This window comes from Mastomys coucha, unplaced genomic scaffold (assembly GCF_008632895.1).
Source record: "Mastomys coucha isolate ucsf_1 unplaced genomic scaffold, UCSF_Mcou_1 pScaffold20, whole genome shotgun sequence".
NCBI lineage: Eukaryota > Metazoa > Chordata > Mammalia > Rodentia > Muridae > Mastomys > Mastomys coucha.
In genome coordinates this window covers 94,002,627-94,018,234 of record NW_022196903.1, presented here as the reverse complement: position 1 = coordinate 94,018,234, position 15,608 = coordinate 94,002,627, and the positions used below count along the sequence as shown (strand labels likewise).

General features: G+C 45.6%; 1 protein-coding gene and 1 long non-coding RNA gene across 4 annotated transcripts in view; one reads left to right on the top strand and one right to left on the bottom strand.

Annotated features, from left to right (window-relative positions):
• The window catches only part of Rybp (RING1 and YY1 binding protein), a 53,009-nt gene extending 48,664 nt beyond the window's left edge, over positions 1-4,345 (top strand). Inside the window, exons 4-5 of the mRNA XM_031382754.1 lie at positions 24-122; positions 510-4,345. Of these exons, the coding sequence (XP_031238614.1) occupies positions 24-122; positions 510-762 (352 nt within the window). The 3' untranslated portion in view covers positions 763-4,345. The remainder of the gene's footprint in view (positions 1-23; positions 123-509) is intronic.
• LOC116099334 overlaps positions 1,781-15,608 on the bottom strand; it is a 14,513-nt gene continuing 685 nt past the window's right edge. Inside the window, exons 2-7 of one of the 3 annotated variants that reach the window (XR_004122217.1) lie at positions 12,286-13,205; positions 10,128-10,484; positions 9,697-9,747; positions 7,741-7,771; positions 7,586-7,637; positions 1,781-3,277 (exon numbers count right to left, since the gene is read on the bottom strand). This is a non-coding gene — a long non-coding RNA (uncharacterized LOC116099334). Of the gene's footprint in view, positions 3,278-7,585; positions 7,638-7,740; positions 7,772-9,696; positions 9,748-10,127; positions 13,206-15,608 lie in introns of all 3 variants that reach the window. The other 2 variants (XR_004122218.1, XR_004122216.1) reach the window with 2 other exon arrangements.

Below are 15,608 nucleotides of genomic sequence, written 5' to 3'. Positions count from 1 at the left end.
TGGGTCTTTGCTTTGTCCCTTAGACCAAAGTCTGATATTCTGAAAGATCCTCCTAGTGAAGCTAACAGCATACAGTCTGCTAATGCTACAACAAAGACCAGTGAAACGAACCACACCTCAAGGTACAGTGAAACTGGAGGGCAATACTAAGTCAGAAGACCGGGGTTACTGCATACTTAGATTTGAGACTGAGAGAAATGGGAAGGAGGAGCTAGGGGTGAGGCCTTTTAAGATCATCTTGAAACGGATTTGCCATCCACAGTCAAAAGTTGTGCTAGTAGCTGGGTGGTGGTGGCACACGCCTTCAATCTCAGCACTTGGGAGGCAGAGGCAGGCAGATTTCTGAGTTTTGAGGGCAGTCAGGGCTATACAGAGAAACCCTGTCTTGGAAAAAAAAAGTTGTGCTAGCTGATGATTATTTCTCTTACTGCTAAAGTGGTGAGTTAGTGGGCAGCTAGGAAGGCTTGTGTTGATAATTGTCACTTAAATGGTTCCCTTGACCATTTCAGGCCCCGGCTGAAGAATGTGGACAGGAGCACTGCACAGCAGTTGGCAGTAACTGTGGGCAACGTCACCGTCATTATAACAGACTTTAAGGAAAAGACTCGCTCCTCCTCTACATCCTCCTCCACAGTGACCTCCAGTGCAGGGTCAGAACAGCAGAACCAGAGCAGCTCGGGTTCAGAGAGTACAGACAAAGGCTCCTCCCGCTCCTCCACGCCAAAGGGCGACATGTCAGCAGTAAATGATGAATCTTTCTGAAATTGCACATGGAATTGTGAAACTATGAATCAGGGTATGAGATTCAAACCCTCCACCTGCCCATGCTGCTTGCACCCTGGAGAGTCTTCTGTGGACGACCTTATAGTGATGCTACCAGGAGAGGTTCTGCTTGCCGTGGGCATCTGGCTACCAAGGAATTTCGTACCCTGACAGTTACTCTTGACACTTTTATGTATTCCATTGTTTTATATGATTTTCCTAACAATCATTTATAATTGGATGTGCTCCTGAATCTACTTTTTATATATAAAAAAATCTGCTGTGCACAATTTTCCATGTACATTACAACTGGTTTTGTTTCTGTTTTGTTGAAGAGGGTTGGGAGGGGGGAGGGAACTTTTATTTATTGTGTTCACAGACTCCATCCTGTCAGCATATCCTCTTAAATTTAGTTCTTTCTTCCAGCTATACTCTGTACTATCAGTTTTGATATAACTATATATATAAATATAAAATTATATATAAAGGGTTATTTGAAACCAATCCATGGCAACGCTGGTGCTTGATACACTGTGAAGTGAATACAACATTGAACAGTTGACACAGATCTGGGACAGTCCCTTCTATGAAAGTGCTGAAATATAATTAAAATCAGTCTTACATGAAGTATGTTCCAACCTGCGTGGGAACTTGACTCTCTCATCTGTCTTTAAGAGTACTGGATAATATAAAAAATATATTTTTTAAACAATGTGATCTCAAATTTAAAGACTGCTCCAGATAGCCTGCATTTGCGATGGGCTAATTGACAAATGACAAGTGGTTCAGTTGGAGGGCTTTGACCATTCAGAAGTAACAAGACTAGCTCCAGAATGCCAAGTATTCGTGTAAATTATGGTTACATGTTAACATTGCTGTTTTTATTAAGCACTCATGAAAATATGGTGTTCTGTATCTCGAATTCCGCCCTTTTTCCAGACCTCTGCTCATGCCTGAGGTATATCTAGCAGCTGTCTCTTAGGTCTAGGGTTGCAGTAGTGCATTTTTTAATCCACACCACCCAGGGAAGCAGTCCCATGTCTGCCTCCCCTGTAATATTGCAGTGGTGGATTTTGTGATCATGGCCTGTTTGCTCCTCCCCTACCCCGTCTTCCAATCCTCACCCTACCAATGCAGTTGTTAGTCTTTCTTCTTAAAACCTACTATGGTTCATTTTACTAAACAAGGGTTGTCAACCACACATCCAGACCTGACACAGAGATCTTCCAGTCTCTGGAGTCATTTCTTAGTTCCTTGTGTGGGAAAGGATCGCAGGGGTGCATGAACGAGTCCCCAGGAAAGCTCACTTCCCAAGAGAATGAATGAATAGTAGGTGTTCTTTGGTGACTGAACCAAGTTTTCCATTTTTACCATTTTAGGGGTGGGGGATAATCAAAGACCACTGAAGTCTGGGTGACTCTGCTTTGCTCTTAGATTCAGGGTCCCTCTCCTATCTGGCTTTATCTTCATATCCACTGAGTTTGTAGTGCTTAAGTCACATTAAGCATGTGGTGTTAAACCTTCCTTTATCACACTCAAGGACTCAGGAGAGCTTGTAAGGAAACACCAAGTCTTGGTGTTAAAAGAACCGCGTTTGCTTAATAAAAGGATTTCTTTCTGTGGAGGCAACAAGTTAAGAGCATATTAACAGTTTGAATTGAGTAGCCAACAGGAACGGTTCCATTCACATTTACATTAAAACCAGTCATTTGATGTGCTGGAGTCTGTCCGCAAAGGCAGTGCTATTTGTCAATGGGCTCCTGTTCTCGATGCATGGACAATGCTCCCCTCTTTTTAAAACAGCGCTTGTGTCTGGGATGCAAGCTGTACTTACCTTTTTAAATACCTTTTTAAAGTATTTATTAATGAACCAAAGGAAACCAGGTGCTTTCTGTAAGCATCAGAATATATAATACATAGTGATTTGACTATGAATTTTAAATCCACATTTTAATATTAGTGGGGTATTGCAAAGACATTCCTTCTAAAGTTTTAATATTCCTTTTATTAAGGGTCTCAGGGAGGGTTAATTAGTCAGCCATATTTATTTTCCAGAGTTGTAAGGAATTGCTAAGTTTTTTAATTAACTTTTTAAAAAAAATTAAATGCCACCAAATTCATGTGGATTGCACTGCTCTTTGAACCAATAAGTGTTGGTATGCACTTTGTTCAGAAACACTGTGTACTTTTTCAAAATGAGTTTCATGTAAAGTGATTGGACCCCCTAGATTAGTGGAAAAAGCTGATTTACGAGCTCCTCATAGGCTACTAATTCATTCATCGCTGGTGTCTTGGGTTTTCAGTTTTGCCTCCATGATAAATTAAAGAATAAGGAGAGGTGAAGGGAGGGAAGGACCACTTCAGAACTAGTAGAGTGAACTTGCCTTGAGGTAGAAACTGCAGTGGTGGAGTCTAAGCAATCAGATGTTCCTGGCCGCCCTGTCTCAGCAGTCATGGGCTGTGTTGGGGTAGAGAGGTGATAGGTGCCACACAGTGACATCCTCAGGCATGCATTCTGGAAATGGAATTCCTATTAGCTTCCTGCATTTGAAACAATTTGCCCTACTATAGTACTCAGTAGGTAAAAACACTAGTGTAGCTTACAAAGAGACATTAAGAGGACCAGAAATACTTGGTATTCAGTGGCACAGAAAGCAGATTAAAACAAAAAAGCACAGTGTTAAGGCTTGCAAGTTTCCCATGCGTTTAGTACATGATCTTTCACACTCATGTGCACACACACAGAGCTGAGCTGACGTGCTCTGCCCGAGTCATGCAGTTGGGGGGGGAAGACATCTTGACACCCACAAGAATATTTTAATCAAAACCTTTCAGTTTGGATCTGGATACTTCAAAACATTGGCAGACGCCTCTGTGAGTTTAGCTCCACTAAGATGTCTCGCCTGCCTTATTAAGACCATTCTCAGTCGACATTTTTAAGCTGCCGTATCTTAAATTATTGAGATTTTATTAATTGCTGAGTATATAAGAACCTTTGCTTGTATGTTACGGAAAATGGTTTAAGAGCCAACATTTAGAGTGTGACAATGGAGCTGAACAGTTTCTAACGCGCAAGCAGTTCTGTTCTTGTGTATGACTTGTAACCTTAATTTACTGTGTAAAGATGGTTACATTATTTCCTTAGCTTTGTTTGTTGGAGACAGATAGCGAATGCTTGTTAAGTATGTCAGAACATAATCTTCCCTTGTGAACTTTTGTTAATGTCTTATACGAGCTCTATTTTCCATTTGCCCAGAAAGATGGCTTGTATAACGCTTTGAAAGTTTCTGCTCCGTCCGTCTTAGAGCTGACAGTCTGTTAGGTTTGTTTTCTCTTCATGCTAAAGTGTCGGTGGTTTTGTGAACTGGTCAGAAATTCACAGGTCTTAAATGTTTGGGGGAAATTTATATTGGACACTGCTCTTTGTCTAGCAAATAAAAGATGTTAATATATTCCTGTTATTGGCATGTGCACGACTATGTTATTAGAAGCCACTTTATCATTTTCCTGCTTTAAATAGAAATGTCTATTTATGAATTCTGCTTGTAGTTTTTTCACAAATAAAATAGTAAAATTTACATTGGAGATGATGATTAATTTTATTCCATAGGTTTTCACCCTTAGAAAAACCTAATTTCATGTCTTCTCCCACAAACACTTGTGTGGTTTCTGGGTGTGTGGGGATAGAGAAAGTGTATTTCCTTCAGTATTCAAGTTAACCACAGCTCAAGTCATGTTGAGTATCTTAGTGTGCAGATCACATGGTACAAGAAAGAATGGAGCTAAAGAATCATCAAGATTTGGAAGAAAGCAGTTGTGTCTGTGCTCTCTTAAGATAGGCTGTGGATGATCTGAAGAAGGAACTGGAGATGTCTTCAAGGGTTTGAAAGTGTTCAGAGACAGCCCTTGCTCTCCACAGAGTTCACTAAGCCTGTTGTACCCAGATGGAGTGAAACAACCTGTCTAGCCACAAGCCCCAGCTGCAAGGCTGGCTTTTTAACCTGCTGCTGCTTGTGGCCCGCCTTGGGGATTCATCCTGAGGGACTCTGTCTGGTTCTGTGCTTGAGCTAGCACTGAAGGGAAGCGTGCATATGGAGTCTTGCCTTGTTGAAGAAACACTTACCCCATGGTTCCTGTCTGCATTTCCATTACTGTTCAGTTCTGAAATCATTGGCAAGGTTTCAGGGCATGGAGTAAATGGTGGTGGTGGTGGTGCTAATGTTTGCCCCAAGACTTTGTAGAAAAGTTTCCTGTTCTCTTCCTCAGATGCTTTTTGTGGAACTTGCAGGCCTTTGGTACTGGGAACACGTCTCATTTAACATGTCTGAGCGCTAGGCATCAGGAAGAATATATTGACCTCATGACCTGAGAGGCTGAAGCTGCTGCTCACTAAGTTTCCATGGACACCAACTATCCTGACCCAAGAACTGCTTGCCAGTTGAGCACAGTGTGGTAGAAGTCACTTGCTGAGGGAATTGTACAAGGCCAGAATGGTGTTAACACTCAAAGCAGTGCCCGAACAGCTAGCTGACTTGTGCCTCAAACAGAAGAGGCCTCTTGTCCTTTGCAAATAAAAGGACAGGTACAGCCTTTCTGGAGGTAGTTTGATAACTTCAGCAGAGTACTGTTTGCTAGTTAGTGAGGGAAATCACTGCCTAATCTGACTGCCCAGTGGAAGAAGAAAGGCTCTGATTTTTCTAAAATAACCATAGGCCATACCTGGGAATACAAGCCACTGTGGGGCCCAGGCAGATGGTGGAGTGAAAGGTATGCAGGATGCCTACCATTAATGACTAGTGTAGGGTTGGGGAGTTGGGGTGGCATCAGGGTCCTTGGGCTTCAGTTTTGATCCTACATTTACAGGTTGCTGAGGATGAACAAGGGAAAGTGGAGAGGACAGTAGACTTTGCGAAAGGCCTACTGTGCAGCTGCTTTCATTTTGTGGGGTTGAACATTAACATGAACATGCACATGCATACTTAGCAAGCTCTATTAACTTTTGAGATGACTTCCCCAAGTTTCCCAGGCAAATTTTGAACTTTGGGTTCTCCTACTTTGGCCTCTAGGGTAGCTAGGATTTCAGGCCTGCACTCTCAGACCCAGCTAGACTGGTGCCTTTGACCCTGACCTGCAGGGCAAGCACACAGGCTGCTCCAGAGTCTTACGGTGTGCTCATACCAGGCACCACAGAGTCAATCACTTTTTTTTTTTCTTTTAAAAGCTGAATCCAGAGCCAGAATTTTCCAACACAGACACTGATAACCCATGCTCACATTGTGGAACCCATTTGTAATTCCTGACCTGGACAGAACTTACTCAAAACTTTTGAAACAACATTTGAGTCACTGAAGCTAGGAATCCAAGGAGGCCAGCCAAGAGACTTGGCAGATTCAAGAAGGAAGAAACTACCCAGGACATTACTCTTCAAAGAACCCGGTTCCCTGTAGAACAAAGCCAGATTGGAAGATCCCTAGTACTGCCAGGATTGAGCGGAGCAGCCAGACTCCTGGCCTAAGGATTGTGTAGTCCTGAGTGCTAACATGTAGCCCTGACCAGGACCTATGCAGGCTACATCACCCCAGTCCTGTCAGTGTCAGCCACAAATTACAAGCCAGGTCACTAAATGGATGTCACTCCTTGAAGTGAAGGGTACACCTGTGGAGTAGATGGAGCTGAGAGAGACTCTCTTCCAGGGATTGGGCGATCTTGGGCAAGTCAGCCTCACAGACATGTTGTCCTCGCTAAGACAGATGGAACATGCAATCTGGCCTTTGTCACTTGCCAGGTCAGTAGCTGATGCCCTGAGAAGTGGCTGTTAAACCGATTCTAGTAACAAGGGGATTTCTTTTCCTGAGTTTGCATTCTCATGTTCGCTGATAACCTCACTGATAGAAGAGTTTGTTTTATGATTGGTTTATTGTGTTTTTTAGTTGGTCCTATTTGTCCTGGCCCAGAGGCAGGAGCAGTTGGTTAAAGGCCATGTATAAATAAATGAAATCCAGAGATGGCTTTGACAGCTGCTGTGTATTTCTGTGGCTACAGTGTTGTAGCCAGTGTGGCTTTCCATTAAAAATTTCCAGTTTTCAATGATGTCCATTGTCTTGTTATTATTTTGTTTAGTTGTCGATGTTGCTGTTGATTTTATTTTGCTTTAAGCTTTTTTTACTAGTATATACTTGTTGAACAAACCAATGGGTTTGTAATGACTTTTTGGGGTACTTTTGAAGTTAGTTTTGAAGTTTTTGGAAGTTTCTTGTGGTACCCCCTCCACTTATACCCCCTCCCATTCCTGCTTACCCCTTCTTCCCTATCAGTCACCCCATTCTTGTCCTGTGCAGGTGGTCACCACTGTTACGTTTTTGTGATTGCCACAGCTATGTCTGGTATAAAGGACAGCATTTTATAGTACTCCTTTCTATTCTTCAGCTCTCATTTTCTGTATGCCTCAACCTCCATGTCCCCTTGGCCTCTGATGTCAGCGGGTTGTATTTCTGTTTTGAGAGCTCCTGCACTAACCCTGTTCCTAAACAGTCTTTCTTCTGTTCTCATGTCATGTATATGTGTATGTCATATATATGTATACAACACACACACATATAATTTCATTTCACGTGAGAGAAACGTGCAGTTAGTGTCATTCTGGGTTCGGTTTATATTGCTTACCATGATTTCCTGTTCTATCCATTTTCTTGCAGAGGATACTCATATTTCATTCTTGGGAGTGAACAAAACTCTGCTCTGTTACCTCCTCCCTCCCCCTGCCCCCCCACCCCCCACATTTCATTCTGAAGGTGGGGAATTAGCAATCTAAGTATCTACCAACCTGGAACTCAGGAAGTTTAACACACAGGACTTGCTGAGGTTTGAACCTAGGGCTTCATGCGGGCGAGGCAAGCACTAAACCAACCAAGCCACCTCCCAGTAAGAGTACATTAGAACAGTAACTGCTTGAATAGCAAAAACTCGGAGAAGTCCTACCGAGGATGGGAACCATTCCCCTTTCTTCACCCTGTTTTAAAAAAAAAAAAACAAAGACAAAATCAAAACCACCCACTAATCTGATGCTGGGGAAGGCTTTAGTGAACAGAGCAAGGGCACACTTGTAGAGTCCAAGTACTAGATACAAACTGTTTCTGTTGTTTGGAGAGAAGAAGGGGATCTGCCTCCAAGATCCCCTTGCTTTGGTCAGATGTTTCTGAGGCTTTGTGACCTGAGGAATTCCTGCCTCCTGGCAGATGTTCAGAATATGCTAGCTGTCTGCTTGCCTTGGCTGTCCATAAGGCCCTCCGGATAGATGCTCTCATGTTGGTCAAACAGCAGTTCAAGTGAGTCCTACCCCACTCCACAAGCCTTTCTTCTGACAGCACATGAAACGCTGGCAACAGGCCATGACCATCCACCTCGGGGCCTGTAAAAATCCCCCCTGCTCCCACCTAACTTCTAGTGCCTAGGTGTGGAGGGAGAAATATTTGCTAACCCTGACTGGGCAGTAGTATGACATGATTTTAGTCCTAGCATCTGGGACACAAAAGCAGACAGATCTCTGTGAGTTTAAGGCCAGCCTGGTCTCCAGAGCAAGTTCCAGGACAGCCAAGGCTAGAGAAACCCTGCCTGGAAAAACAAACAAAATAATTTTGCTCACCCAAAATGTTGGGGAGAGAAAAATCTTCCTTTCTTCCCTTGACCAGTGAGTGAGTTCATAAAACAAACCCAGTAGCCAGTCTAACAGAAAAAAAAAATCCATTTTAACTTCATGCTTATGAATGGGAATGTCATAGCAAACTCATTCAAAGAAGGGCCTCGTGACTGACTTTTATGAAAACAGACCTGGGGCTTCTGGGAGTTACTCAAGATCACTGTGAACTATGAGGAAGAAACAATGAGCAGGGTCCTCATTATGTGGATAGAGTCAGCCCATTCATATAGAAGGTCATCCCTTAGACCCAGGAGAGCTGGCATGTGTCTTTAATCCCAGCACTTGGGAGGTGGAAGGATGAGGTGGAAGCATGAGCCTCAGCTGTAGACTAAATTCTAGGTCAGTCTGGGCTACGTGAAACCCTGTCTACCAAACAAAGCAAGTCCCATGGAAGAGTGGCAGGCCATGACTTTATCTGTGGTGTTGACCTTGAGACTTTCCCTGCTGATACAATTAGTTTCTCTGACCTGGTGGAAAAGATTCCCAGGCAGAACTTTTTGCTGGTCCAGGCCTATTTTATAGGTTCTCCATAGGTATGGTAATTAATAATTAATTGATTGCCAACCTGCTAAGATTTAGAATCACCAGGGCTGAAGAGATGGTAAAGAGCACTGGCTGCTTGCTGTTCCAGAGGTCCTGAGTTCAATTCCCAGTGCCCACATGGCAGCTCACAAACTGTAACTCCAGTTCCAGAGGATCCGACACCCTCACACAGACCCATTATATGCAAGTCAAATCACCAATGTGCATGAATTGAAAAAAAAAAAATAAGATTCAGAATCACCATGGAAACACTACATTAGGCTTGTCTCAAAAGGGGCTTTTGAATTAGTTTACCTGAAGTGAGAAGATCTGCCCTGTACTTGGGTGGTCCTACCGTCCTCGGTCTACAGTCTTGGATGAACACAAAGGCATGCCTCTGCTTCCGCTCCTTAGCTGCTGATGCATGAGACCAGCCACCCCAAGCTCCTGCTAGCCATCATGACTCCCCCCCCAGCATAGACTTCCTAAACCATGAGCCAAAATGAGTCTTTCCTTCCTCAAGTGGTCTTTGCTGGTGTTTTATCTGAGGACGTCACAATAGGTAAATGAAACGAGCTTCGAGAAAGGCCTCCGAGAGCTAGGAAGTGCTTCCTTGGACCAGCAAGGGTAACTGAGTATTCTGACCAAGCACCAGAATGTGCTAGAGACCCAGGCTCTCCTCCGGCAAGCCCAACACACAGGTAGGTGCACCTTACCTTGGCATATGTGTTTCTAGTTCCTAACAGTGTCTTCGGAGTCCAGGGGAGCTGTGGAGCAGGCAGAGACCCAAGATTCAGATCTGAAAATGATCTGTTTAACGGTTTTAATCAATTCTCTCTGGCCTTCTCCTCCCCTTCCAGAGTTACAAGATCCACACATCTACAAATCACTGGCCTTCTGAAGATTTTGATTAGTTTTTGATTTTTGCAACCTGGCTTGGTATTTGGCATTCTCAAGGGGGTGGGACATCCATCTATTTTCCAGCTTCAAATATTTTCTCTGTTTTTCCCTTTCCTTCTCTCCTGGCCTGTAGTTTTATTTTGCTGCTGTTTTACTTTAAAAATAAACAAGGTCTGGAGAGATGGGTCAGCAGTTAAGAGCCCTGGCTGCTCTTCTGGAGGACCAGGGTTCAATTCCTAGCACCCACCGTGGCAGCCCATGACCATCATCTGTAACTCCAGTTCCAGAGGATCTGGATCCTTTTCAGGCCTCCATGGGCACTAGGCATGAAACAAACAAACAGGAAATCCATCTTTACCTGAAACTATTAAAGTCTGGTGGGGGGGGATTGTTTTTTGTTTTAAAAACTAGTATTTACTTTCCCGATGATAGTGGCAACAAGCTAGTCATGGTAAGGAGCTTTTACAACATGACAAAGAGTCTCTGTGTAAAAATGCATGGGCAGCATCACCCCAGGGTGAAAGATTCAGGATCCGTGCAACAAGGATGTCTGTTTTCACAACTTCATCTCTACTGGGATTCTTGCCAGGAGTTAGGTAAGAAGCTGCAATAAACGACATCTAGATTAGAAAGGAAGAAGTAAAATTGTCTGTCCTTAAGCACGACATCAGCTTTTATATCCAAAGTCCAAAGCATTCCTAAAAAAAAAAATCCCCAGCTCTGTTATACAAATAAACATGGGAACAAGTTCAGAGAGAGTGCACATTAGAGGAACGATGCACACAAACCAATGTTAACATCCATACATTTGCAGTGAACACATTGGAAATGAGATGCAGAAAGATTAATGAAAAAAATGCTACGTGTGGTGGCACACATTTGCAATCCCCATGCTGGGGAGGCAGAGACAGGAGCTTCCCTGCTGGATGAGGAGCGTTGCTGTGTTGCTGGCTGGCCCACACAGCCTACTTGGAGAACTGCTGTGCAGCAGGAGAGTGAGACCTTGTCAAAAGGAAAGGGGGTGGGTGGGTACAGCTCTTGAGAAAAAAGGGCAGAGGCTGTCCTCTCCCAGGTATGCACGCACAGACACACACACACACACACACACACACACACACACGCACACGCACACGCACGCACACGCACACGCACACGTTGAGGAACACCAAACCCGCACTTGTAGATGCTTGAGTTGGTTTTGAAGTGGTCCCTGGGTAGTCTCAGTTGCCTGGCCCATCTGGGAGGCAGCTACATCTGGGATCTGTCAGAACCAGAGAGCAATTTCACTAAGCCTACACCCTTAAATGTGGAATTCACGGGAATCCTCCTGCAGAAAATGAATCTGAAGCTTGCCACAGAGGACCTTTGGAAGTTGGGGGGTAATTAACCTTTCGGCGTAACATGAGCTTTCTCAGCTAAATGGAGGGGAAAATGAGACCAGGTTTAATAGTGAACAGATTCATGGTCGCCTCAGTTCCCATGTGCTGTAAGGAGCTGTGTTTGCCACATGTGGTCTGGTATGAGAGGACCACGTACATACCCTACTGGGTCTCATACTACATAGCCCACGCTGACTTGGAAATCATGCTGTATTCTTAGCTAGCCTATCATTAGGCGGCCTATGCTGTTCCTAGCACTCTTTAAGTAGCTCAGACTGCCTTCCAACTCACTACATAACCCAGGTTTTGCCCCAATTCACTCTGTGGCCTCTGCTATCCTTGAACTAGTGCAATGCTCCTGCCTCAGCCTTCCTAGTGCTGTTGTTACAAGCATGAGATGTCATATCTAGCCCCATCTCTACTTTCCTCCTCTTGGACATAAGACTAGGCCCTGCCCTGTTCTTCGGCTGTGAAGACAGCCGGACTCCTTTCCCCACACAGGCTTCACATGGAGCTCCTGGTGCTGTCTCTGCCGTCGCTTCGCCCATGACCTCACATGCTCTTAAAGCCATAATTGAATTCACATTTGATCTGCTTGACCCCAGCCACCCTCGGACAGAGTCCCTGGTGGACAAAACTCTGAGAGCCTATGAGGCAGTAAGAATAGCCACCTGCCTTCCGGGGCCCAAGAGGCCTCAGGCCAGTCTCATTTGACCTGTCTGAGGTTGAAGAGTCTCCACCTTTGACTGTATTTAGGAATCAGGACTGCTGTGAACCTAGGTGGCTAAAAAACATGGTTGTCATCAATTGTCCCTTATGCTAGAGGCTGACAAAAGGCTTGAGTCCCAAGAAGCTACAGGGAAGGTGCTGTCCCAGGCCAGTCTCCTGTGGCACACTGTGACTTCACACTGTCTTCTCCCTGTCTAAATGTCCCACTCCCTCCTGTGCCTCTGTTTCGCGGGTTTGATGTCTTGTTTTTCAGACAGTCCCTTGGATCCCAGGCTGGTTTTGAACTTGTTGACTCACTATGTTGTCAGGGATGACCTTGACCTGATCTTCTTCTTCCTGCCTTCTGAGTGCTGGAATTACTGGTATGTGCACCACACCAGTTTATAAATGTCCCCTCTTTGAGTTCAGCAGTCACACAGAGGAATGCTTCCCAGAGATATCTGCATAGGAAATCCTAATGAACACTGATGGACCTGCTGAGGGATAAGGCTTAACAAGTCAACTTTGTGATAGCTTCCTGGGCCAGGCATTGGGCTGAAGCTTTCTCTAGTGTCTATAGTTAGTTCTCTCAACATGACTGGGTTTGGGATCACTTAGAGGACACACCACTGGGCATTTCTAGGGAGGTTTAACTGAGGAAGACCCACCCGAATGTGGGTGGTACCAAGCTATGGACAGAATAAGAGAAGGGAGGAAGCAACCGTCTGCTAGCCTTTACCTTTCTCCTTGTCATGACAGAGTAAGGAACCATCCCTACTAGGAGCCAAAAGAAACCTTAAGCTGTTATTAGGTACTCTGCCAGGACAAAGAGAAAAGTAATGCATCTGGGGTGTTTTTCTCTCACCACCACAAGCTCAGAGAAGACACACCATGTCTGATGTTCCTTTTGTGGGAGAGGAAATGGAGGTACATATTCAATAAGGAAGAGGCTCTCCTCCACCCCTACCCCCATCCCCCATGCCCTCTGAGTGAGTTCTGCCAACAGCATCTTAAAATCAAACCTTTCAAAGACGAGGCCGAGGATTGAAAGAGGTGGAGCAACGTCCTTGAGGTGTGTGACTCTCCTGGAGGCCCGCTGTCTACCTTTGAAGGGGTGAGGAGAGGGCTGGAGCTGACCCTTGTCAGGGATCCAGAGGGTTGGCCCAGCCCCACGTGACCTGGGTTTGAGACAGTGCCCTGGGCCTTCAAGGGCTACGAGGAGAAGCCTGTGTCCTCAGCTGTAAAATGGTGAAGGTAACAGAGGTGTGGCTGTGTCGGATACATTGCATCTCCCTAAAGTTTCCCCAGCTCTGCTGTACAAGGCCTGGATTTTCTAGGGCAGTGTTTGGCCCTAATCCAAGCCCCATAAATGGCAGTCGGCGGGCCTGTGCCTACTCCCACCCCAACACCCCAAACCCCTATAATTGGAGTCTTGTCGGTGAGTTATTGGCTCGATGTTTTTATAGGCTCCCCCGCATACCCTCCCCACATTACCTCCAAACAGAGGCCTTGTAAGACCAGAGCCAAAAACATAGCTAAGAGAATGTGTGCCAGTGACCTGGCCCCTACAAGGGTGATGTAGAGAACTTTCCAGGGCTGGGCCTGTTCCTGTTCTCTCTCTGGCAGCTCCTGCCTCCCTCTTCCTTCCACAGAAGCCGCTCTGTCCCCTCAGACTGGGCCAGCTCCCACTCAGTTCTCTAATGGTTCTGGGAAGGGTAGGGGCTGTGTTTCCAGGCCAACATAGAAGCAGCTAGCCAGGGAAGTCAGTCAGCCTGCCATTGTCTCACAGTCGGACTCTGACACGTAGCCAGGCCCACACAGCAAGGCATGGCCGCTTGCACTGTGAGTCACAACCAGTCAGCCAGTTGCCTGGCCAACATCAACCAGTCTGCTCATTAGCATACCCAGCCAGTCGAGCACTTGGCTGCTGCATGATAGCCAGACTTGGCCACATTGTCAGGGACACTCCGTCATGGCTGCTCTTGTCCAGGGGTCAGTCAGATACCCAGCCAATGTCAATAGGCCAGACACTGTCTTGGGGCCAGATTCTATTACAGCCACTAACACTGTGAGTCAATACTACAGTCAGCAGGTCTCCTAGTCACTCTCAATCTGTCAGCCAGTCAATCAATCGCCAGTCAGCCAGTCAGTCAGTCAGCCGCTGCCAGCCACTAGGCATCAGCCACCCACTCAGCTTAATATAAGCTAAGAATCAGCCAGCCTTACATTCAGGCCAGTTAGTCCCTAGGATTGTACTTCACAGCTGGACTCAGTTTCCCTCTTACAACCATCCAGTCAGGCACAACCGCTCACAGCATGAGGTACCAGTCAGGCAGACGAGGCAGGACAGCCACATGGCCACTCTCCAGGAATAAAGGCAAGTGGTCAGACCCGTCGGATGGGCACAGTCACGTTCAGTCTGCTGAAGAGCGGCAGCATCCCAGGCAGCCACTGTCTTTGGCCTGGTGGGTTACCAGCCAATGAGTAGCTCTCCGAGTAATAGACATGCCATTGAGGCCGGCAGACAAGACTCAGGGGTCACAGGCAGACATGCAGTCATACATCAGTGTAGGGAAAAAAAAAAAAGCCACTCACCCGGCCAGCTAGCCTGTCAGTCACAGCCATCAAGCAAGCCATCAATCAAGTTCCTCACTGGGCACTCTCAGGAGATCAAATTCGGCCTGTCAGTCATCCATCACTCAGTCAGTCAATTGCCTGGCTATTTAGTCAGTAGGAGATTTTAGGCAACCAAACCAACTGACACACTGTCATCAACTAGCCATCTAGGCACTCCTGTAGACGCGGAGCCAGCCTCCTGATTGACTCATCCGTCCTGTAGTTGAACGGGCTTTGTTTCATTGATCCAGCTGCAGCCGGCCAGGATTGTCACAGTGCCACTGGTGTAGGCTCGTTTTGCTTGCTCTGCAGTGTGCTCATTAACTGGAATAAGAAGTAATCTACCTTTAAAGTTTTTACTATGTTTGCGCGCGTGTGTGTGTGTGTGTGTGTGTGTGTGTGTGTGTGTGTGTGTATGTGTGTGTGTGTGCATGAATGCCGCATGATGCATGTAGACATCATAGGATAACCTGGGTGGTCAGCCTTGGCAGCAGGTGCCCTAACCTGCTGAGCCATCTTGACACCCATTTTATTCATTTTTGAGTCTGGTGTAAAATGAAACTGTTTTTTTTTTTTTGTTTTGTTTTGTTTTTTTTGAGTTTCATTTTGAAATTGCTTATTGCCTCTGTATAGATACCTTTACCCTTTACCCTCTGAGCCACCTTTGCCAGCCCAAAGCAATCTACTCTTGAAGCTGTCTGGTGTGTGGAAACAGGAGCATAGGGTTCAAACTGTCTCCCTGGATTTGTAGGACATAGAAAGGAAGGAGGTCTGAGGTCGGGGAAAGGTCTTGACAGGAAAGTGAAGTTCTGGGCACGTGGGCTCAAGAGCTTCATGGCTCTTCACAGGATGTGTGTTCAGAAACAGAGGTGTTCATGTGCTTGAGAGAAGTAGACTTTTGGCCCTTTGATGTCAAAGGTTCATTAGCCACTGGCATAGGCCCAAAGGAAGGTCCCCGGCTGCAGCCAGCTTAAGTTGCCTCCAAGTTCTTGAAAAGCAACTTATGCAACGTCTCCTCCCCCCTC